The sequence below is a fragment of the Nyctereutes procyonoides genome, unplaced genomic scaffold, assembly GCF_905146905.1.
Source record: "Nyctereutes procyonoides isolate TBG_1078 unplaced genomic scaffold, NYPRO_anot_genome, whole genome shotgun sequence".
In the NCBI taxonomy this organism is placed as follows: domain Eukaryota; kingdom Metazoa; phylum Chordata; class Mammalia; order Carnivora; family Canidae; genus Nyctereutes; species Nyctereutes procyonoides.
In genome coordinates, this window is record NW_026575140.1 from 33,262,518 (window position 1) to 33,285,111 (window position 22,594).

The window sequence follows — 22,594 nt, forward strand, 5'->3', positions numbered from 1 at the left end:
CACAGAACTCAGGTGCTTAGGGCACCCTGCTAACCACAAGGCACCCATGCCCGAATGCTGCAGTTGCACAAACGTGAATACTCACCAGCACTGCACTCTTAGAACCGCCCCAGCACACACACAACACCCATGAAGATATGCACACGTGTGTGCCTCACCCCTGCATGCACACACGGCTTTGAACACACAGGCGATTGCACAGGTGTGCATGGGCCCTCGTGCACACACCCACATGGGCCTCAAGGACCCACTCACCACGGCAGGCTCCCTGTGCTGTGACGTACAGTTCTCGCCGCGATTCACACCTGGACTTCTTCAGCTCACACTCGGTGCCATAGGTGAGCCCATCTGAGCCACAGACCTGGAGGGGTGGTGTCAGGGTGGGTGGCCACAGCCATTCCTCGCTGCCTGCCCAGGGCCAGGGGAGGTGGGGGCCTCACCGGACTCCTCAGGACACTATGGCAGCTGAAGTCACAGACGCAAGGCCCATCTTCCGAGTCCTCATCCCAGACACCGCCATGCTGCTGGCACAGCTCCTGCTCACACTCGCCATCCTCTCCGGAGCCAGAGCCTCCAGAGCCACACTCAGCTGTGGGGAGGGGGCTGGGTCACCCACAGGGTCATGCTGGAGGCTGATACACAGCAGCCCCTGCCTGGCATCCCCAAACCTACCCTGCTCACAGGGTCCCGCCCGGGCCTCCTCAATCTGTGTCTGTTGCTGGCAGGCAGCTTCTCGGAGATGACAGGCACTGTCATAGGTGACACCATCGCTGCCACACACGGGCCCGGGTGGGGGTCGCTCACATCGGGGACACACACATTGCCCAGCCAAGCACACTGCCCCGAAAGCACACACTGTGTCTCCACAGGTCTCTGCAAAGGGCAGGGCCAGGTAGGGGTCAGTGGACCCCAGCTGAGGGAGACAGGACCACGGCCTGCCCACCCCCATGACCCCACTTACGGCAGTGTCCAACTGAGACCACATGCAGGCTGATCTGGTGTGTGCAGGCGTGGACGTGCAGCTCACACTCGCTGGCATACGTGTGCCCATCAGAACCGCACACAGGTTGAGCCGAGGCCACGCACTCGGAGGGGCACACACAGCGCCCAGTCTCAGCCTCACACAGAGCTCCAAAGCGGCACTGCCCACAGCGGTCTGAGGAAGAGGCTCTGTCACCATGACAACCAGGACTCACAACCCCCTAGCAAGACTCATTTGCCCACTACTGACCACAGGGTCCTCTGCGAGCCACCCGGATCTCCCGTCCAAGGGCGCAGGCCGTGGCTTCCAGTTCACATGTGCTGCCATATGTGACACCATCACTGCCACACACAGGATCATAGATGCCCGAACACACCTGCTGGCACACGCACTCAGCCTCCCCATTCTTCACAGCACATGTTGCCCCAAAAGGACACCGCACCCCAAGGCACGGGGACAGGGGCTGGTCTGGGGAGAATACAGGCCCTCAGTGAGCTCCTCCTATCCCCCCAGGCTCATGCACAAAGCCCCCAGCTCCACGCAGCAGACCCTCTCCCAGGGTGGGAACAGCGGACGGAAAGTGGACGGGGAGAGGAGCCGAATGCTCAGGACACAGCAGAGAAAGGGGCAGACACAGGACAGACGCAGACAGGGACACAGACCCAAACAGCCTCAGCCCCTGCCTGAGTGCGGGAGGGGCTGCCCCCAAGACATAGGACCTTCCTGACTGCCCAAAGCGGCTTGAGGAAGGGCCAGGCTGTGCAGCCACCCAGGCCGCTGACCGCTGACCACTGACCACCAGCAGCCCTGGGACACCCTAGTGTGGGGGGGCGGGGCCTGTAGCCCACAGTCACCCCAGGGCCACAAGGAGGAGGAGGTGTCTGTCCACTTGCTCTGAGGACCACAAGGCCAGGCAGCAGCGAGCCACCCCCCCCCCCAAATGAGCCGGGGCAGACCTCGGGCTGTGGGCTCCTGGCGGCAGGCGCGGTACCTCATCCTGCCAGCAGGTCAGGCTGGAAGACACAAGAGGCGGAGCAGAGAGGGAAGGAAGGACAGACGCAGAGAGCGCGGAGAGATGGAAGAGAGACGGACAGACCAACGGACGGACACAGAGTTTGGTGTTGGCAGAGCCGCGGCAGCCCAGCCCACACATTAGACGCTGGCTCCGCTCTCTGCCCCCCACCCTCCCACCCTTCCACTCCCCGTGCTAAGGGCTGACTGACACTTGGCCTTTGGGGGGGCAGTGGTGTCCCCAGTGTGGGGCCCCGGGACTGGAGGCTTCTGGGGCAAGACAGCCTCGCACGGGTACGAGGGAGCCTGCACGGTGACCCCCGCCTCTGCCCACTGCCCCTGGGGGCTCCAGACACCCTCCACACAGAATCCACTTCCCTAGAGCCTACTGATGGACGACAGCCCTGCCAGGCCTCCCCCACAACTTGCCCTCACCCAGGACCCCAGGAGGAGCATGACTCAGGATGGAGATGGTGTGTGATGACAGGCAGCAGGACTGACTCAGGACCGACTCAGGACCAGCCCGTTCTCAGCACGGGCCCCACCCGCCGGTGCTCACCACACGGGCCCTGGTGCTTGGCGGGAATGGTGCGCTGCTGCCGACACTCAGCTTGCTGGCGCCAGCAGTCATTATCATACGTGTGCCCATCGTGAGCGCACACGGGTCTATAAGCCCCATCACAGATGACACGGTCGCAGGAGCAGCGGGGGCGGCCTCGGCGGGACAGACACACAGCATTGAACCTGCACACATCTGGACACTGGTCTGGGAGGGTGAAGCAAGGAGATCACTCAGCCCAGAGCACCCTGTCAGCTCCCATGAGGCACATAGAGGGGACCCATGGGCAAAGAGGGGAGGATGAGTGGGTACCAGTGAGGGCTGCCAGTGACTGTGGGACAGGCAGGGCCCTAGGTCACACCACCATGTGCCCCATGGGCAAAGAGGGGAGGATGAGTGGGTACCAGTGAGGACTGCCAGTGACTGTGGGACAGGCAGGGCCCTAGGTCACACCACCAGGAACCACCCACCTTGAGGCTGGCACTGGCCAGAGCGCACTTTCTGGAGGAGAAGGCCACGGGCGGCTCCCGTACGGCCCATTACGCAGTCGTTGTCATAGGTGACTCCATCATCCCCGCACACAGGTGCTTGCCGAGAAGGGCAACTCTCTGGCCGGAGGAGCATCTCAGGATGCCGCGTGCGTGGGTGAACGCGGCAGACACGGCTCAGGTCATGGTGGGTGCCCTGGCAGGGGTCTAGGATGCGGGAGGGCAGAGGTCAGGGTGCTGTGCCACACAGACATGCACATGTAGAAGAAACATGGCAGGGCACGGGGCAGGGCTCACCACAAGGGCCGTCAAACTTCTTGACGATGTTCTCCTGGCGAGTGCACGCAAGGCGCAGGAGCTGGCACTCACTGGGGTAGTCAGCACCATCGCTCCCACACACGGGGCCCTCCGGGGGCCCGCGGCAGGTGGCAGGGCACAGGCATGTGGCTGTCTGCCCATCTGCTGAGCGCACACAGGTGCTGCCGAAGCTGCATGTCACATTGGAGCAGGGGTCCCGGGAACCTGTGGGTGGGGCGGGGCAGGGTCACGGAGCCATCCACTGCACACTCTGGAATGCCCCCCTCATACCTGCACTCACCACAGGGTCCACGACTGAGTAGGCGGATGCGGCGCTGCTGGCTGCATTGCGCCCGCTGCAGCTCACACTCATTGCTGTAGGTGGAGGCGTCAGAGCCACACACGGGCGCCACCACGGCGGGACAGGCACTCTTCTTGCATACGCAGGAGGCTCGGCCTGAACCCCCTGCACTGGGCTCACACACAGCACCGAAGCCACACAGCATTCCTCGGCATGCTGGGGAGTGGCACAGGGGAAGGGAAGGTCAGGGCCCAGCACCTGCTGCCACCCAGGCCCCAAGGTCCGTGCACATTTCCTGCATCCACACACCTGCACAGACCAATATGCATTCAATATGTTCAACCCCTTGGGGACACAGCCACCCATCCACACGTTTGTGCTGGTACTCATGGGAACACGTGTGCCCATTGAGGCCACGTATACATACTCTTGCACATGTGATGGGACCTGGCCCCTCCCCCCTCAAGCCCACCAGCCCCAGGGCATTTCCTCATGGTAGCAATTCTCAGCCCTCTTCCCCTCCACAGCTGTGGAGAGGGCATCAGCCTGATCTCGCACCAGCACCACCTCAGTGGGAGCCCCACACAAAGCAAGAAACAAATCCTCAGGCCAACTCTACCACGGGGAACCTGCCCCAGTTTTGCTTAGACCCCTCCTCACATCAGAACCAGAGCCCCTCACCTGACCCCTGACCTACCCCCTCAGAGGCCTGGTCCCTCCTGGGAGCTGCTCCAGGGCCCAACACCAGCTCAGCACCCAATACCTCTGGCCTGAGCTCACACACTTGTAGAGCAGATGGGTGGGAAGTCTCTGGGGTCAGCTCACCTGCTCCATCTCTGGCTCTGGTCGGGAACCTAGCACTCTGACCCCAGGCTTCCCCCTATGTTCTCCTTTTCTTCCCACATCTTTTCCCTGGGGGCCCTGCCTCGTGGGCTTTCCTTGGCCTCCCCTTCTCTACCCGACCTTCTGTGCCTCCCTCAGGTCTCTCAGCTGTGGTTTTCTTGAGGGTTCCTGGCTCTCCTGCCCTCCCAGGTCTCCCCGGGTGAGAGCTGATGGGGCATCTCTCCTGGAGCCCCCACCTCTGCACACCTCGTCCCCAGGCCTGCTGCCCCACCTCAAACACAGCAGCCACCTCCTCTGGGAGGCTGAGCACTGGGTCTCTGCAGACCTGTAATCTTCCTCTTTAAACATTTTAATTCCTATTTTTTTAAAAGATTTTATGTATTCATAGAGACACAGGGGGGGGGGCAGAGACACAGGCAGAGGGAGAAGCAGGCTCCATGCAGGGAGCCCGACGTGGGACTAGATCCTGGGTCTCCAGGATCACACCCTGGGCTGAAGGCGGCGCTAAACCGCTGAGCCACCCGGGCTGCCCAAACATTTTAATTCCTAACTCTGTAGTTAAAAACTGCTATGCGCCCATAACATCCCAACGAAGGGGCTGCTCCTGACCCCCACCGATGAGAGACCACAGCTCCTCCAGTTGGAGGAATGCAGAAGGCTCTGGGACACTTTAACCCAGAGCTGTCAGGGAGAGCCCCTCCTGAATAAGGCCAACTGACTCCGTAGGACCTCCACCGGGACTTACACACACCCACAGGCACAGGTTTATAGGGTGCAGCTGTCTACTCTAATAAATGTTTAACTGGGTCTAATTATCATTAATAAGTTATGGTGGAGACAGCGGGTGGCTCCCTCCATCGTCTTCCAGCGGGCTCAGGAAGCAGGGCAGGAGAGAGAAAGCACCACCATTCTGAGGAGGGCAGGGCCCCAAAGGGAGCTGGAGCTAGCTGTTGCCACAGCAACAGCCCCCATCAGGCTCCTTCACATCTGATTGGCAGCCCTACCCCTGCCCCCCCACAGGTTGAGTGAACAGGGGCCTGAGGCCAGGGTGGGGCCCATGTGCACACCCCAGCCTGAAGTCCCTGTGACCACCTGTGCTCCCCTCCCACCGATACTCCTGTCTTCCTCCTCCCACTTCACCTGGAGATCCAAGCCAGGCTACTGACAACTCTGCATTCATCTGCCTGGTGACTGTGGGCAAGTTATCACCCTGTCATGCTTCAGGACCTCCTTATGTAAGTGGGCACAGTGGGGCCTACTTCCCAAGGTTACTGTGGGGCTAAAGGGGCTGATATCTGCAGGCTTGCAGGGTGCTCTGTACGCAGCTCTAGTGGAGGGTCAGCTGCCATGGTAATGACAATTGTTGTTACTGTCATTACATTGGCTTCCCCTCTGTCCTGACTCAAACCAAACTCAAAGCCTGTCCCCCCATGAGACCTCTTCACACCCTGTCTCTCTCTACTCTTCCCTTAGCACTTTTTTCTCACCTTTTTTGCTCAAGGCTCCTGGGACCCCCCAGACCAAATCCATAGGCACTTGCCGAAATCCAGCTGACTACTGTTTGGCATCCACCAGACCTCCTAACCAAGGTCTCTCCCAGAGTCCTGACCCATGGCCAAAGACTTGGTCCTCCTGTCAGTACACTCCAGGCTCCCGGCCTGGCTGTGGAGTGTCTGTGCCCTGGAGTCAGGCCTTTCTCCCTCTGCTCACCTTGGTCCAGTCAGACCCTCCCAAAGCCCCAACCCCTCAGACAAAGACATCTACTCTTGGATGACTACCATGTTCCTTGCCCACCAAGACCTGCACCCTTCCTCCACAGCCCAAGACAGTAACTAGGGGAGGATGGTGATGACAATGACAGCTAACCTGTGATAAGCAAGCCTGGAGCACTGGGTCAGGTATATAGAAGGTGGACTGGAAGGGGAGGGGCTAGGGGCAGGAGATCAGAGAGACATCTTGAGGACAGGTTCTTTGGGACTAGCTTTTGGCCTGAAGGTGGCTGAGGGCAGAGGAGAGGCCAGGGTGCCTCTGGGGCCATCAAGCTGAGGCCCCCACACTGACTCCCAAGTCAGACAGGTGGGTCTAGGTCCCAGCCCTTCCACCTCCCACCACTTTGTGGAGCCTGCAGCCCTCTCAGAGTGGCAGTTCCCAAGGAGCAGGGTCTGGGCTGTAGAGCAGGGGTAGGTCTCATGGCTCCCAGGGCAGCTGCAGCATTTGGTGATGTGATGTGGGCAAAGCAGAAGCTTGGACTTCGTGGCACTCATCCCCTGTCCAGGGTGAAACGGGTTCCTTTCCCAGACCCACGCTCAGGCTGTTAGGTCCAGGGAGGGCTGCTCCCATGCATAGTTTTGATGCCCACTACAGCTGCCTGTCTACATGTCTGTTCTCCGCTCTCTCCAGAACTAGGGAGTCATAGAGGCTCAAGGTGAGTCTCTTGACTGGACATAAAACATGCACAAGTACACATACATGTACACACATGCAAACAAGCACATAAGAGCCATGCCCCTTCATGTGTGAGGCACCACTCATACCACACCTCTATTAGCCCTTAATCATTACATAAGCTGCCCCTCATAAATGTATGTAGAGCACCCCTATGGCCATGAGCCATACTTGCCCAGCAATGACTACTACAGGAGGCTTTCCCTGACCACTCAACTCCCCAGTGCAGGCTTGCTCTCTGCATGCCCAAGGGCCCCCTCACAATGTGCCATGCCGGAGGCGGCAGTGGTTTTTTATAGCCACCGGTTGAAGTGGGTATATTTAAAATCCCCTCCTGGTCTCGGGTGAGTTAGGGGATGGAATGGCCTGCCCATGGCCACAAATATACAGTGTGTATGCCTAAGAGGGATGACAATGGCCATGGCATGGAGCTGTCCCCAAGTGTGCAGTAGGGTCAGGATGTGGGTGCGAGGGCCCACATGGGCAGCAGCAGGGAAGGTCAAGACACACATAAAGCAAAGGAGATGCACCAGGCTCTTAGGGTTCAGGAGAGGAGGCTAAGTACACTGGGAAAGGGGAAGGTGCCTCCCATCCAAGCCCAGTCTTTAAATCCAGGCAGAGCCCCAGGCCTCTTACCCACAGCCTGTGGGAGACTCAGTCGGGTCTCCAGCCCCCACCCCACTACAACGGAGTATCCTTTTATCCCATATATGGATAGCTTTCTATGTGGGGTTCTGAACTCCGGCAGGTACCTGCCCAGCAGGGAGCTTAGGTGCTGAGCACAAACTTGGAAAATTTCAGTATCCCCACCCAAGGACAGAGCCCCAAGCCACCTTTTCCTGTGACACTAACTGCTTCATCCCCTCCCCCTCTCACATTAGCTGAATTACAGTGGCTCACAGACCAGCAGGCCTCTTAGGGAGGCCAGGTCCCAGCCCACAGAGCGGGTCAGAAGGCCAACCCTAAGCTGTTCAGGACCAGGGACAGGCTCTGCAATCTGTTCCCAATCAATGGTCCTTCACAACTCCCCACCCCCCACACATATTGTCTGACCCATCTTACAACTTGTAGGCCCCAGGACTTATTCCCAATTTTTGGGCCAAGAAGGGCAAGGCCCAGAGAAGTTGGAGCTTGTGTGCAATGGCTCATGGCCAACACAGGCCCAAGCCCAGGCCCAAGGACCCCACCTGTGCTCTGCTTGTCTCCCGATGTAGACATCCCAGGAAGGACCCAGGCTCCCACATCCAGCATCCTCTCTGCTCCAGATACACCTAATATGTCTGGTGTGCACACCCCAAGAATGGCTCCTGATCCCTAAGAGTGCCACTGCCCCTCCGAGCACAGTCTCCCAAGTACAGCCTGTCACCAACTGAGGCCCCCCACTCCACTTACCATCTGGAGGCGTTGGGGGCGCTGGTGTGAAGTGGGTCCCAGGTTTGTCTGGAAGAAAACCCAAATATCTGAGTTAGGCCTCTCTGAGCAGGCCTTTCCATGGCCTATCCCTTTACCCAGTCTGGAGGGGCCACCCCTGCCCTCCTGCCCTTGCCCTCTATACCAGTTGCCCATCCCCAACCCTTCCCTGGCCCCATGCTGAGCCCCAAGGACTGGCCAAAGCCTGTGAGTAGCCAGAGGACAGGCCCTTCCTCTTCTCTGCCCCTCCAGCTGTGTGGTCATGGCCTGACACCTGTCGGGCGGGGCCCTAACAGCCGGGGTGTAGGCAGCCACCTATTCCCGAGATGAGCCCAGCCCCAGGCCCTGCTGAAGCTCCCCCTTCCAGTGTGGTCAGCTGCTCCCTTCCTCCCCAGCTCCCAGAACACGTTGTCTCTGCAGCTCAGGATGAAGATCAGGCCCTCAATGGGACCAAGGACAAGCTCCGAGGGGCCCAGGGATCCAGAGAGCAGCCCATCCTGTCCCTGGAAGATGCAGGTGGCCCATCTGAGCAGCATCTCAGTTGGTAGCCTCTGGGGGACCTGCCTGTCCCCTAGTCCATGGTGGCTGAAGTAGGGGAGCTCAGCCAGCAGAAGGAGGGTCACATGGGCCTGGCCCACAACCACGTACAGTTGTTGAGGAAAAGCAGCACCGCGAAGCCCAGCGTGGACGTGGCCAGCAGAATCAGGCAGACGTTGCAGGGAATCATAAAATACCGCACCAGCAGGGAGACCCCACGCTGCTGCCGGGGGTCCCGCTCCAGAGGTGGCGGAGGCATGGCCCTGGGTTCCTCAGCCCCACTCTCAGGGGATGGGGGCTCCTCAAGGGGTGCCCTTGGGCCTCCTCGGGGCAACTCCCCCCATCCTGGGACCCCTGGGACAGCTGACAGCAGCTATGTCCTCAAAGTTCGGTGCCAGTCACCGCCCGGGGAGCAGCAGGACCCCGCCAGCGCCCTTGAGGCTCATAACGGGAGGTGTGCAGAATTCTCGGAAGGAAGCGCAGGAGACGCTGAGGGCCAGCCCGCGGCCACCCCTGGTGTCCACCACCCGGTAGCGGTAGCGTCGGCGCCGCCGGTAGCTCTCCGCAGGGCTCCGGCCGCGCCCGGTCTTCCCCAGCCCGCGGGAGCCCCGGAGCCGCCCTGGCGAGGGCCAGGCCGAGGAGCGCGGGCGGCGAGGGCAGGCGCGGCGGGGTGCCGCGCGGGCGCGCAGGGTCTCGGTCCGTCCCGGTCCCGGTCCCGGTCCCAGCGGAGGCGGGAGGAGCGCGCGCGTCGGACGGACGGAGAGAATAAAGGGCCGGAGGGCCGCGCCTCGGTCCCGCCTCTGGGCGAGCAGCGCCCGCTCGCGTCGGCCTCGCCCGGGCTGAGGCGGTGAGTGAGGGGCGAGGGGCGCCGCGAAGGAGGGCGGGGAGCGGAGACAAAGGAAGACGCCTCCGGGGACCCTGGTGTCCGCGGGGAGTCGGGCTCGCGTCGCCAACCAAGGACCGGGCGGAAGAGGACGGGAGGGCAGCCGCACAAAAGGCACCGGAGGGGCAGGGGGATGGGAGTGAGGGTGGGGCGAGGTGGGCGCGGGGCTGGGAGGCAGAGGCAGAGGAGGCAGGTGCTGGGGCGGGGTGGGGGCGGGGAGAAGGTGCGGGGCGGGGGCGGGGCTGGGCGGCTCCCCTACCGCGCCCACCCGGAGGAGGTCCGCGGGGTCACTCCGACTCCGACCCGGCGGGCGGCGGGCGGGGGGCTCGGCCCTGCACGCAGGACTCCGTTCGGGGCTGCAGTGTGCGGGGGTGCCGGTGCGCGCGTGTCACCGTCTGTGCTTCTGCGGCCCCGCCCTGGCAGTGTGCAAGGGGTAAGGGTCCCAGGTGCACGCGCAGGTGGAGGGCCGGAGGGGTCCGACCCGAGGGCGGAGGTGGAAGGACAGGCCCACCCCCACCGCCGAAGTGATGGCCACACCTCAAACCACCCGTGTACTCCCCACCTCCCTTCGGACAGAGGAACATGCAAATGAGTTCCTTGGAGAGGAGCATTATGTAAATAGTCGCGGTCCTCCCGGCACCGTCCCGCGGGCCTGGAGCGCCCCCCAGAGGCCACAGGGAGCATCGGGGCCGTGACGTCACCGCCGGACCGGGGCGCCGGGCAGTATCGCGGCCAGGCCTCTCCACATCCGCCCTCCAAGCCCCCGCCCTGGGAGGGGGAGAGGCGGGGGTTGGAGGGGGAAGGCGGGGTGGGGGTGGGGGGTCAGCGCAGGAGTCCAGCACCGGCCGCATAATCCGCACCAGTCACGTCCCGCCCTCCGCAGCCAGAGTCCCGTAGGCGGCCATCTCTGTGACTCACCCTCCGCCCCCCTGCACCCCCATCCCGCCACCAGCCTTGGCGAGGGATCCCTGAGCGCCCCCCGCACCACACCCACCGCGGCTGGCCGCTTCCAGCCTGGACCTGGTCACAGGCGTTCGAGGACCTGCAGTGACCTCTGCCTGTCCCTCTTAGAGTCCACCAGCCCTTTCTGGGGAGAGAGGAAGAGGAAGCCTGGCCTCCAAAACAGAGCGTCCCTCTTCTCCTTGGGATCAGGGCCCACCCAGCCCCATCCCAGAATCCCTTCTGGTCAGTTCTTTCCAACAGCTGCTGACCAACCCCCCGCTCCAGCTGAAAAGACGTGAATTGCACCACGGCCCCCCCATACATGCCCAGTCATACCCATCTACACAGAGTCCCACACTCTACAGACAATACCTGTCCGCTCACTCAGAGTTACACACACCAAACTCAGTCCTCCAGAGGAGTATCTGCATGTGTGGTCAGCAGGTTTCCCTTTCAGCCAAATGGCTATTGCCACAGCCACCAGTGCCACCCCTGGTCACTTTAGGTCTCATCTCAGTCCACCCTGGGAAAGAAGATTGAACACAGCCCCTTCCCACAGGTGCTCCCTCAGATCTGTGGGGCTCCTCTGCCCTGGAACAGGCCCTTCCAATTCTCCACTCATCCACACTGACACCACCCCAAGGCACCAACAGACATTTTAGTGCCTCAACTCCTACCACACCTCCACCTGGACACTCCCTAAGGGTCCCTCCACCCTATGCTATATTCAGCGATGTCATAAACATGTCCCTAGAGCCCCCTCCCTCCTGATCAGGTAGGTTTGTCCATAGTCCCCCCCAGCTCTCTCCTCCCTACCCCCACTTTCTCAGCCAGAGCAGCCACCTCTCAGCCAACCAGTGCCCAGTCCCATGAGGTCCATCTCCTTTGACACAGTGCCACATCCCACACAGGATTAGCCCATCTTGTCGGGGTCCCCCATCACCCACAGCAGAGGTCTTCAAACTTCTTAGAGCCTGGAACCTGGGGTTCTAATGATCCCTAATGAAACTTTGCAGGAAAAGCCAATAAACAAAGTGGTTCCCTCACCTCACACTGCAACGGAGCCAGAGCAGCAGGCCACCAAACCACCTGGAGACCCTGGCCCCTGGTCGTCCTTACCTCCTCAGAGGTGCCTCCCATCCTCACCTCACTGGACCTTGGCACTGCCCACACCATACTGATAGTGCCAACAGCTCCCCAGGGTGCCACCCTGGACTGGGAGCACCCAGGGCAGGGTCTGACTTTTTATCTTCTCAGGGCAGGGCTTGGCTCAGAGCCCAGAGGCTTAGTGTGGTGAGTCCCAGCAGTTCACACATTTTCCCGTTTACTTGTCCCTGCAGTCCCCCAGGGTCCTCATCCCTTGGCTGAGAGAGGGCCCCATGGACAGTGCCAAGGGTCAAATCCCAGGCAATGCTCACATGCCTGCACAGATGGACCGTCTGCTCTCACCACAGCATCAGGGGTAGGCTCTGCAGGACGGAGATATAGAAACCAGGGTATGGGAGGGTTAGCCCAGGGATCAGTGTGAGCCTGGGGTGGGGGTGGGGGAGCAGTTGTGCTCACCTTCAGATGCTCACTTGGAGGGGAAAGACTGGCCCACCCGGTCAACATGGGGGTGGGGCTTAGGGCCTGGCTTGGGGGAAGGGGAGCCACTGGGCAGCCTGTCCTTCCTGGCCCCAGAGTCTAAACCCCTGACAGGGGCTCCACTCCATGCCTTTAGAGAGACAAAGGGCCATTGAGGCCCCAGACCCAGCAGGGGGAGGGGAACACAGGCTACCAGAGCTATTTTGGGATCTTCAGACTCAAAATCATTCAGCCCTGACCAGCCCACACAGGCGCTTGCCCTAGGAAGGAACAGAGGATATTCTGAGCCAGAAATTAGCCCCTTTGGTCTCCAGGCTCACACACAGCAACATGTGACTGCACAGATGTACACATGCACATCCAGGGTTCCAGGTGTCATGCAGGCAGACACCCAAGTCAGCACTCGACGGGGTACTGGGTGTTACACACTCCTTCCTCACTCGTTGGCATGAATATACATGGGGTATCTCACACACACTCTCAGCTTCATGCAGCACAAACCTTGTCCTTCACCCACACAATACACATTGTGTTTGCTCCCACATACACGCATGTGCACACATGAAGGCTCTGGTTGGGTACCTCCAGGTACTTTTTTGAAACTGAGAAGGAAGGTGAGGGATGGGATCTAGAGAAGATGGGATGTCCAGCCCACTGGCAACCTGCTGGCCCCTTTCTTATGCAGATGACCCCCTCCTCACTCCTGAGGGACCTGGGCCCAGCTTCTCAAGAAAGGATAGGGGTGGAGGTGGGGTAGCATCAGCTTCTGCTTGGAGTGGTCACGGCACACATGCCCACACACACTTCTAACGCTGGGGCCTCCCCTGGCCAGAGCCACCTACAGCCTATCTGTCCACCCCCTTCCCTGGGGATCCTGAGGTGCGCACATTTTCTGAGGACAGAAAATGCAGCTGCCATGGAGGGAGCAGTCAGGCATGGGCTACCTTGCTGGCCAGAGTCACAGGTCCTGGCTGCCCTGGTGGGGGAGGGGAAGAGGACCAGATAGAGCCGCCCCACCCCCAGTCCCCAGTCTCCTGGTGTCCGCTCTCAAGTGGCAGTCAATCCCTCCTTCTGGGCCTCCGCAGACAATGGGCATTTCACAGCGGGATGTCGCTGCTGGCCTGGGGCCAGCCACTGGGAAGGAGGCCATGTCAGGCCCCAGTCTCCAGTTCCCACCCCAGGTGAGGCCAGAAGGTACCCATGTTTGACTCTGCAGGCTGTGTGCTCACCCACCTGCTACTTGGCAAGGCCCATACTTCTGCCTGTTTGTCCCCACTGCAGGGTGGTGGGATGAAATGACAGTTTTGAGGAGGGGCTCAGCAAGGCTGGATGCTTGGGTGCCAGCTGCCTGACCACTAGCCTCCACACCTGTCCCCCTTCCTTACACATGGCTGGCTCATGGGAGCCTGGGGCCCCTCCAGCCCTGTCTCACTAGCCTGTCTGAGCTCCTCCACAGAGCAGGCAGTCAGATAAAGTCTCTGCCCTCAGGGGGGTTACACTGAGGCCTCTACACAGAGACCTGGAGGATGGAGAAGGAGTTGACACAGATCAGTAGGAAGAACTTCCAGACACAACTACGAAGTCCCCCCGGGGCCTGCACGGGACCAGGCGATGCCAGTGTGGTGAAGCCTGAAGGTGACAGAGATTAGGAGTAGGAGATAAGGAGGTGGGGGCAGATCCTCAAGCCTGGGGGGACTGGGGGAGGGAGCTCAGTTTGGGGCCTGGACACCTGCCAGGACACGGGGCTGGAGCCACCAGGGGGCGCCATGTGAACAGAGAAGCTGGAGAGCAGGTGCCTAGAGAAAAAGCAGGGGTGTAGGGCTGACCCATACTATACCCTCCCTCCCTCTTCTCCAGGACAGCCCCAAATCCACCTCATCCTCCATCAGGCCTTGCCCCTGTCCAGGAGGAAGAGAGAGCCGGAGAGGCACACAGGTGTGGGCAGCATCCGGTGGATCAGGACACCTGTGTTCCTGCTGAGGGCCTGGCTGTGTCAAGCTGGGCATCCTGCAGAGGCAACGGGGGATGCACAGCCTGACACCCAGGCCTGAATGGAGGTGCTTGGTGGAGGAGATGACCAGGTGGGTGTCAGGATGAAGAGGAGTAGCAGACACACAGTCGCTGGGAAGCAAGGAGGACAGAAGGACAGACGCAGCAATGGGGTCTGTAGGGAGAACTGTCCCCAGGGGCAAGATGGAGGCTCAGTGGGTGAGGAGCACCTTGCTCTCTCAGCCAGCAGGTTATAGCAATGGATTCTGGTTTTTCAACACATTATCCCTCCCCTCCCCTCCCCCCAGCTACAGGGACACCTGCTGTCCTTGCGCCCACGGAACCTTGTGCTGTCTTTTCTGCCCAGAACACCCTTCCTCCTTTGCCTTTAGCCCTCAACACAGAGCACACACCCTGAGAAGCCCATCCAGAACCCCAGCAGGGCTCCATGCAGGGGGCAGCAGGTCTTGCCAGTGACCCCATTTCCAGTGAGGATCTGGTACTGTGCTGTGAAGGATGTGTGGATGAGGAAGGAGCCTCCGAGCACACATTCCCTCTTCTCCGGCAGGTTGGAGCAGGCTACAGTCTGGTCCAGATGTTTATTTCTCTCGATGTGCACTGGAGCCTCCTATCTATGGACAGAGGGCCAGGTGCCTCCAGCAGCCACAGTAGGCTGCCTGCGTCTCCCAAGGCAGGAGTGGGGTGACTGAGAAGATGCTACCAAGGGGAGGCACAGGCCAGCACAGACCCACCTCTCCAGATTTGCCCAGCCTGGCTCCCTAACTGCCCTGTGTCAGACTCAGGCTCCTACAGGTACCTGCCAGGACAGGGACCCCATCCTGTCCCCACAGCCCCTTCATCTCAGTGTGGAGAGCCCACCGTGGTTACTCCCAGAGGCAGAGCCTACAGGAGGAGGTGCTCAGCCCTCTGCCAGGTCCAGGGTGGGCAGCAGGAAGGATGTGGACAACTGACCCCATTTTGAGGCCCGAGACACAATCACAAGTTGCCTGCAAGCAGCCTGTTGGCAGAGCAACTGCAGGGCACCTGCCCCAGCCCAAGCCCAGGGAAGCAAGGGTGGCAGGAACTACAGGCCACCAGCGGGGGCTCTGACCAGAATTCTCATGTGCAAGATCAGTTCATCGGAGGTTATGGGCACACGTGCACACACACACATGTGTTGGCCACACAGCTGGAAACAGCTGGCTGCCAGTGAGGACAGAAAGCCCCCCCTCCCCTGAGCCTCCAATCCAGGCAGGGGGAGGGGTGACTAGGAGGTCCAGCTGTAAGCAGCCCCTGGCAGGGGGTCTTCCTCAGAGGAAGTTCTCAGGATCCGCTCTAGGGGGAGAGAGGCCCCTTTAAGGGGAGACCTCTCCCCACTGGACACTCTGCCAGAGGCCTGGGTCACCCCTCTCCAGATCCTGACTACAGCCTCAGGCTTGAACATGACCCCCTCCTAAGCCCCACATAGAACCATGGGGGGCACATTACCCTCCTTCCCTGAACCATGTCAGTAACCTTACGAACTGTCAGTGGGGTGCTGTCTCATTTCTCAGCCCCCTTTATCTGATCAGTGGGCACTTCCTGGGACTCTGGGGTGTGCAGTCCTGGGTGGGCTACTGTGCTGATTGCACCTATAGCCCCCAGCCCAGCCCCAGCCAGGCCTCAGTAGCTTGAGTGGGGAGCCTTGATTCCCCTGTCCCAGTGGCAGGGGGAGTTTGAGGGCCAGGCGGGGAGGAGGGGGTCAGGGGCAGAGCAGAAAAGGGAGTCTATTCTCTTCCCCCAACCCCCAAGTCTCTGGGCAAGGGTAGAACTTGTTGGGGGTGGGGGCAGAGACAGGGTACAACTGGTCTGCATCCCACAGACAGAGGCAAGGGGTGTGGGGTGGGAAGGAGGCCTGTTTCTGCAGCTGTTTCCCACCCTCCTGTGGTGACGGGTGTAGGCTTTGATTCTCATGGGGTTGAGGCGGGTTAACCCTTCAGGAAGGAAGCAACACAGCCACACTGGAGGCGGCTATGCCCCCGGCCACTGGCTTCCCTGGGGCAGCCTGTGAGGGTTGGCAGGGTGGCAGCAGCTAGTACAGAGCGGGTCATCTCCCATTTCCTCAACTGTGCAGGGGTGCCAGCACCGTAGAGATGCCACAAGGGCAGAGCTGGCCCCACGGGAATGTGTTCTGCCCAGCACAGCTCCGGACGGGGGTGGGGGTGAGGGTGCTGGTGAAGACACAGGCAGAGGGAGGTTGTTCCAAAACAACCCTTTTTCCATTTCCAATCTGCAGGGGCTGGGGAGGGAGGGGATGGGTGGTGTCTGGAAAGAGCCAGAGCTGTTTCTACTAGCTTACTCCTGCCCAAAGGGAAGACATCCCCAGGGAAGTGACATGAGAGCAAGCCCTTTGGTTTTCACTGGCAAAGCCCACCCCTGGGGTTGTCCCAGCAAATGCACACCAAAATCACAGCCCAAGCCAGCAGGTGCCCTGGGAGCACCTGACTCCCAAGCAAGGACTCCCCAGGTGGGAGCCCCACCTGGGCAAACTCCCTCCCCCAGCTGCCAGGGAAGGAGAGACGGTGGGGCGGGCAACCTCGAGTCTGGGCCTGCCTCCTCTCAGCCCTCCTGGCTGACCCGCCTGGGGGAATGGTCCAGGAGGACACTGGGTGGGGTCTACAAGGGGGTGGGGTGAGAACCCATAGTCTGGGAGAGGGCAGAAAACAGAACAGGGAGAAGCTACCTCCCACTTCAGCAGGGAGGAATGTGGGGGGAGTAGGGCAGTAGGGCAGGAAGGGAGGGAGGAGAAGCTATGTGCCAGACAACAGAAGGAAGAGCCCAGAAACATGCCCTGGGTATCCTCCTGCCCCCACACTGTGGAGAGCCAGTCCCTGTCTGAGGGTCTGCCACCCACACCCAGCTCCAAGGCCTGTAGGGCCTGAAGGAAGTCAGGGGCCCAGGACCTCTCCTGGAGCACTGACCTGGAGCACTGCCCTCCTGAAGGTCCTAGACAGCTGGCCTGGCAGGGAGGAAGGGAGGGGGTACTCACTAGGATCAGGCCTGCCAGGCTTGGCCTTGGGTTGCTGCTGCCAGGACCCCCTCCAGGGTTGGGCAGGGTTGGGCTGGGCCAGGGCCAGACCCACTCTGACCCCGTCCCTGTGCCAGGCCCCAGTTGAGGGCAGACAACACTTCCTTTCTCTGTTTCTGGCTCCTAGCAGGGAGGGAAGGGCCTCAGGCCTTCCACCAGGCCCATGTCCCTTCTGGGGACTACAGGAGAAGCCCTAGGACCAGCCTTCATGAGTGAGGGTGGGGAGGGTAGTAGGAGTGTGTGGACAATGTCCAGACCAGGGCAAGGTGGCCGAGGCCTAGAGGAAATACCTGGTCAGCTGCCAGCCTGGGCAGGCTCTTGGTGCGTGGGCAGCTGGCACTAGAAGAGGCCAGGCTACTTCCCTGACAAAGCAGGGGTGGGGGTCTCCTGGCAGAGGCCGCCCCAGAGCAGCAGGCCTCCCTCACCCAAAGGTGGCGCAGAGGGAGGGACACATACCTGTCTCAGTTATGCTAGGAATGTGGTTCCCCAGGCAGAGGAGGAGGAGGAGGAGCCTTCCTGGGGGCTGGAGGCTGGGGCAGGGACCTGACCCCACAGAGCCAGGAAGACCCTACCCTGTAGGCCCTGGCACAGGGAGCAGACCAAGGGTGCACCCGAGAGTGCCCCCGACCTTGGCTGCTCTGGGCCTTTGGCAATGGGGGGGGGGGGGCTAGGGAAAGGAGTGTGCTAGGGACAGGGATTTCCTACACGAGGTGGGACCTGGTAGTCTCAGGGGACCTGTATATATTAGGGGCTGCCCAGGCTTCCTCTGGACCCTGTGGGGCTGAGACGACTATGAAGCCCCTGGAAACAGAATGGGGTCAGAGTCAGCTTAGCTCAAGCCCTGTTTGTCTGTCCTCCTCACTCGGGTGAGGCCTTGGCTCCCAGAGAGCCTAGAGTGCAGTCCTGAGGGGGGGTTTTGAGGTCCGTATCTCCTGCAGAAAAGGAGGAGGGCCATTATCCCACCCTCACCCAACTTGGGAAGGTGGGCACAGGGTTATTCTTTCCCCAGCCTGGCCCCAGCTCCAGGGGATTTTGTGCCTCAGGGAGCCTCAAGGGGGAAGCACCCATCTCACCCTGGGCCTTTGGGGTGTATCAACCCTGTCCTAGCACCAAAGCAGAAATGTATGTCACCCAGCTCAAAACTTCCAGGCACCTCACAGTGGATCCCAGGCGCCTCAGTCTGCAGTTCCACCCTCCCCAAATCTGCTCCCTTCCACCCCCTCCAGCTGCCAGGCCCCAGCTGCAGTCACAGCTCATGCCTCTCTCTGCATCCCCTCTCCCCAAGACCATCCTCCCCAGCAGGCCCACCCCAAGAGCCAAGAGCGTCCAATGGCTCAGCCCCTCCTGGGAGTTCACACCATTGCTGCACTCTGTCCAGCACCGCTCCACCTCCAGCTGGAGCCCAGGTCTGAGCCTAGCACCTGAGTGCTGGCTGCCCAGGGCACATAGCAAGTCAGGTCTCACCTGGTCCTGGCTGGGGTGGGGGCGGGGGGCTCTCCCCCAGTAACCTCTTTTCCAGCTATTCCCAGTGCTTGGCCTGGCATAGCCAGTGCTGGCAAGATGCCAAACCTGTTCTGCCCAGGGTGGCCCTCCCGCCACATGCCCTCTGACCCCACAGAAGGCCACAGTTACTGAGTCACAGACCCTCAGACTGGACCCGCCCAGCTGCAGAGTTGATAATTCACTCTATCTCATAGGGACAGGGGACTTTCTGTACCCTGCCCCTTCTACACAGCTTCTCCTTAGACCTCCCCCCCTCACAACACATCCCCCAAACTGGGCATCACCAGCCCACAGCCTGCCCCATCTCCAGGCCGCCCTCCCGTCTTTGTGTCCAGAGCAGGGCCAGGGTCTCAAGTCTGTGGTTGGTGTGAGAGCTAGGCTGGGACCCCTCATCTGAGTCACTGCCAGGAAGAGACCAGGGACACACAGCCCTGCTGGCTTCCCTGTGTGATGCTATGGCCTAGGACCCTGGGACAGCCCCGGGGACAGGTGACCACAGGCTGGGCAGAATGCACAGGGCTCCCCATTCCAGGCCATGCCCCTACCCATGCACAGGGTACATGACCACCGTCCAGGATCCCATAAAAACCAAGCCAGCATCACAGCAGTAGGTTAGATACAAGGTGGGACTTCCCTGCTGGCCAAAACAACAAATCTGAGAGACAGAGTTGTCTTCCAGAGAAAGGAAGCCACAGACCCTTCCCACTGCCCTGAGGAGGAAATGTTCTTTCCACCACCACCACCACCACCACCCACCCACCCCACCCCCGTCCGGCCCCCTTCAGTGCATCCCTTCCCAGGCAGCCATGAGGGGACAGACAGGATGTGGGGGCGAGGGGCAGCTCCTACATTCTCCCTGCCACATTCCCCAGCAAAGGATCTCAGCCCCCAACTGGGACTCTCCTGGGGCAGGGGGGCAGGGAAGCCATGGTCATGTGATTCTAGCTCACCTCCCAGAGACTGGGCTGGGGGAGGGGTGCTCTTGGGCCATTCAGAATAGACACGTGCTGTGTGGCCGACAGTCAATTAGGAAATTCCATACCCACCAAACCCCTACGAGTACCCACCCCACATAATTCCCCCTTTCCAGAAATGACAGGCCTCTTGGAACACAGAAGGGTGCAGCCCCTCCTCCAATCCCTACGCCCCACTCTAAGGAGTTTGCTCAACATCTGGGACCCGTCCAGACAGATGTTTGGGCTTCTGCAGGAACATAAACAGCTGGTGTTCATTCACCTGGTCCCTGCCTCTCACTCAGAAAGGACCCTCCAAGAGGGGGTGTGGAGCCGGTGGGGTGGGGGAAATGGCAAGCAGAAGAGGAGGAAGCCTGTCCCTTTGCAGGACTGGGACTTGTGTGGCTCCAAGACAACAGATGGTGGCATTGTGGGACAGGGGGTGGTTAGTGGGGGACTCTACTGACGTCAGAGACTGGAGCTGACCTTGAGATGGCCAGACTCGGCTGGGAGATCAGGGAGACAGGAAGGAGATCAGCCTTCAGCCTTCAGCCACAAGATACCCATGCTCTAGACTAAAGCAAACTCTCCTCTACCCCCTAGGGCAGCCCCACCCGCCCCAGTCACCTCTTCCCCTGGTCAGGTCCCCAAATACCTTCTACACAGTGCTCTACTTCCTCCAGATTCCGCAGGGTGATGCGCATGAGGCTGGAATTAAGCATCAGCTCATTCTTATGGGCTGGCCACAGGTATGGCGGTGCAGGGTTCACAAAGAAAATTCTGGTATCCCCAGTGGACACCTGGTTGTCACAGATGAGGGGATCTCCAAAGCCACCAATCACCACCTTGTTGCCACCATCAAGCAGACTCTCTTGGGTCACCATGTCTTTGCCCTTCAAGTACCGCCAGACTCGAACCTGGGGTGGACATGGGAGGGGACAGGTATCAGTGGCCCTCTTGCCATGAGAGATGAAGCCACAGAGTCCATGTGGGCACCTGGGCTGCTGCTTCTCTTCCCACCTCTGTTGCTCAGGTCAGATGTCCAGAGTAGACCCAAAGCCTGGGCAGAGATGTACAGAGATCTTGGGGGCACACACGCATGATGGATGCCCCTGCCAGTGCACATCACACCAAAGGACATGCAGCCTGTGAACACACAACCTTACCTAGGAAGCAGCACTACCACCCCCTAGGTCTAACTGACCCCAGCCACCTCCAATAATGTCTATCTCAGCTCAGGCTGGATATGGGAAGGAGATCCACCTAGTCTGGGTGCATGTCCCTACTTTCCCCATCTACCCACCCTCTAAGAGCCAGAGGAATCTAACATGGACAATGGACTTTCAGGGCAATGGGCTCTGAGCTTAGGGCTCTGGGCCAGCTTGGCTGCTTGCAGCCCTGTGGGTGGGCTAAGACACCCTCCCCCCACACACACACAGGAGGTGAAAGACCCCTCCTCCTGCCAGGCTCCTACAGTGAATTCAGTCAAGGCAGCCTTCGAACCACAAAATCAAGTTTGGGCAGCACAGGGCAGCCCCACCCCACACACTCTCACTCCTGGGGCCCTGAGGGTACCTGATCTAACAAACCAAACCCTGAGACACCCACAGCCTGGGGTGGTGGGGGTGGTGCAGGAGGGTCATGGGAGCTGCAGACTATACTAGGATGTCCATGGGGATATGCCCAGGGGACATGAGCCCACACACTCTCTGAGAAGAAGCCCCTTTCTTCAGGAGCTCTGGGGAGCTGAGACTTCTGGAATGGGTGATCAAAGACAATGGTGGCCTGCCCACCTGCCAGGTCCCTGCTGGAGGCCTCAGGACTGCAGCTCCTGTAAGGTCCCCCTCCACTGTCCAGTGGCCCAGTTGGGGGCCTTGTCCAACCTTATCCCTCCCAACCCCAGACACATAGTAGGCTCTAGAAGGATGATAACCAGCGGGGAGAGGGCTGGGCCATTTCATCGCCTCCCCCCACCCCAGCCACACCCAGGAGCAGCGGGGAGGAAGTCGGGAAAATCCTGCAGGGACTTGGCAAAGTGCCCTGGTGTGGTGGAGGGGAGGGGGCTGGGCGGGGGATCCCAGCTGTAGCCTGCACAGGCCAATCTGAAAGAAGCTGCCACCCCTCTCCATCTCCATGGAGAAGGAATGATCCGATTTCTGGTCAGGGAGGTGGTTTTAGGGGCCAGAGTGGGGATGGGCCCTGAGTTCCCTGAGCCCTCCCCAGGAACATACTGTGGGAAAAAAGAAAAAAAAAACCCAACATACCTACCCCAGGGAGCTCCAAGATCCAACTGAGGGAGGGGCTGGGCAAGCCCCCTCTCCTGTGACTAGAAGGATCAGTTCTCATAGGAGCAGGATGGGGCACCTGTCCCTGCACCCCTCCACATTTGAGGCTCAGAACAGTCCCCGCCCACTTTTCTGCCCCTGTCCCCCATACCTAGTCACTGCAGCTCCCCCAGGGTCCCTGGGGTTGGGGGACTAGATGTGCATCCCAATCTCTCCTAATAACCCCCTCTTGCCCTGGTAAAGGCCTCTGGGAAGGGGTGACAGCACTAATCAAAGGCCGAATCCCCACTTTCAACCCAAGCAGAAGGCGTCACCGCCCCTCGTCCCCATTCCTTTTCTTTAACTGATGGGGAGAGGTGCGGTAGCCATACAGTTTCCCTGGGGGGCGGCGCACTTGTTTCCAATAAGGTAGTGGGCCTGAGGTGGGGGTGGGGTCAGACATCACCGGGTCTCCAGGGCCTGGGCTCCGCGAGGTGGGACTGCAGCAGTACCGCAAGAACTTTCCCTCTGGCACT

At 60.4% G+C, this 22,594-nt stretch overlaps 1 protein-coding gene across 2 annotated transcripts in view; it reads right to left on the reverse strand.

The window, feature by feature from the left end:
- The window catches only part of AGRN (agrin), a 34,062-nt gene that overhangs the window by 10,867 nt on the left and 601 nt on the right, over positions 1-22,594 (reverse strand). For both annotated transcript variants that reach the window (XM_055305851.1, XM_055305850.1), the window contains exons 2-12: positions 20,450-20,711; positions 8,319-8,366; positions 3,639-3,854; positions 3,338-3,562; positions 3,023-3,247; positions 2,553-2,759; positions 1,232-1,450; positions 962-1,156; positions 673-873; positions 441-589; positions 256-361 (exon numbers count right to left, since the gene is read on the reverse strand). In XM_055305851.1, coding sequence (XP_055161826.1) covers positions 256-361; positions 441-589; positions 673-873; positions 962-1,156; positions 1,232-1,450; positions 2,553-2,759; positions 3,023-3,247; positions 3,338-3,562; positions 3,639-3,854; positions 8,319-8,366; positions 20,450-20,711 — 2,053 coding nt within the window. The remainder of the gene's footprint in view (positions 1-255; positions 362-440; positions 590-672; positions 874-961; positions 1,157-1,231; positions 1,451-2,552; positions 2,760-3,022; positions 3,248-3,337; positions 3,563-3,638; positions 3,855-8,318; positions 8,367-20,449; positions 20,712-22,594) is intronic.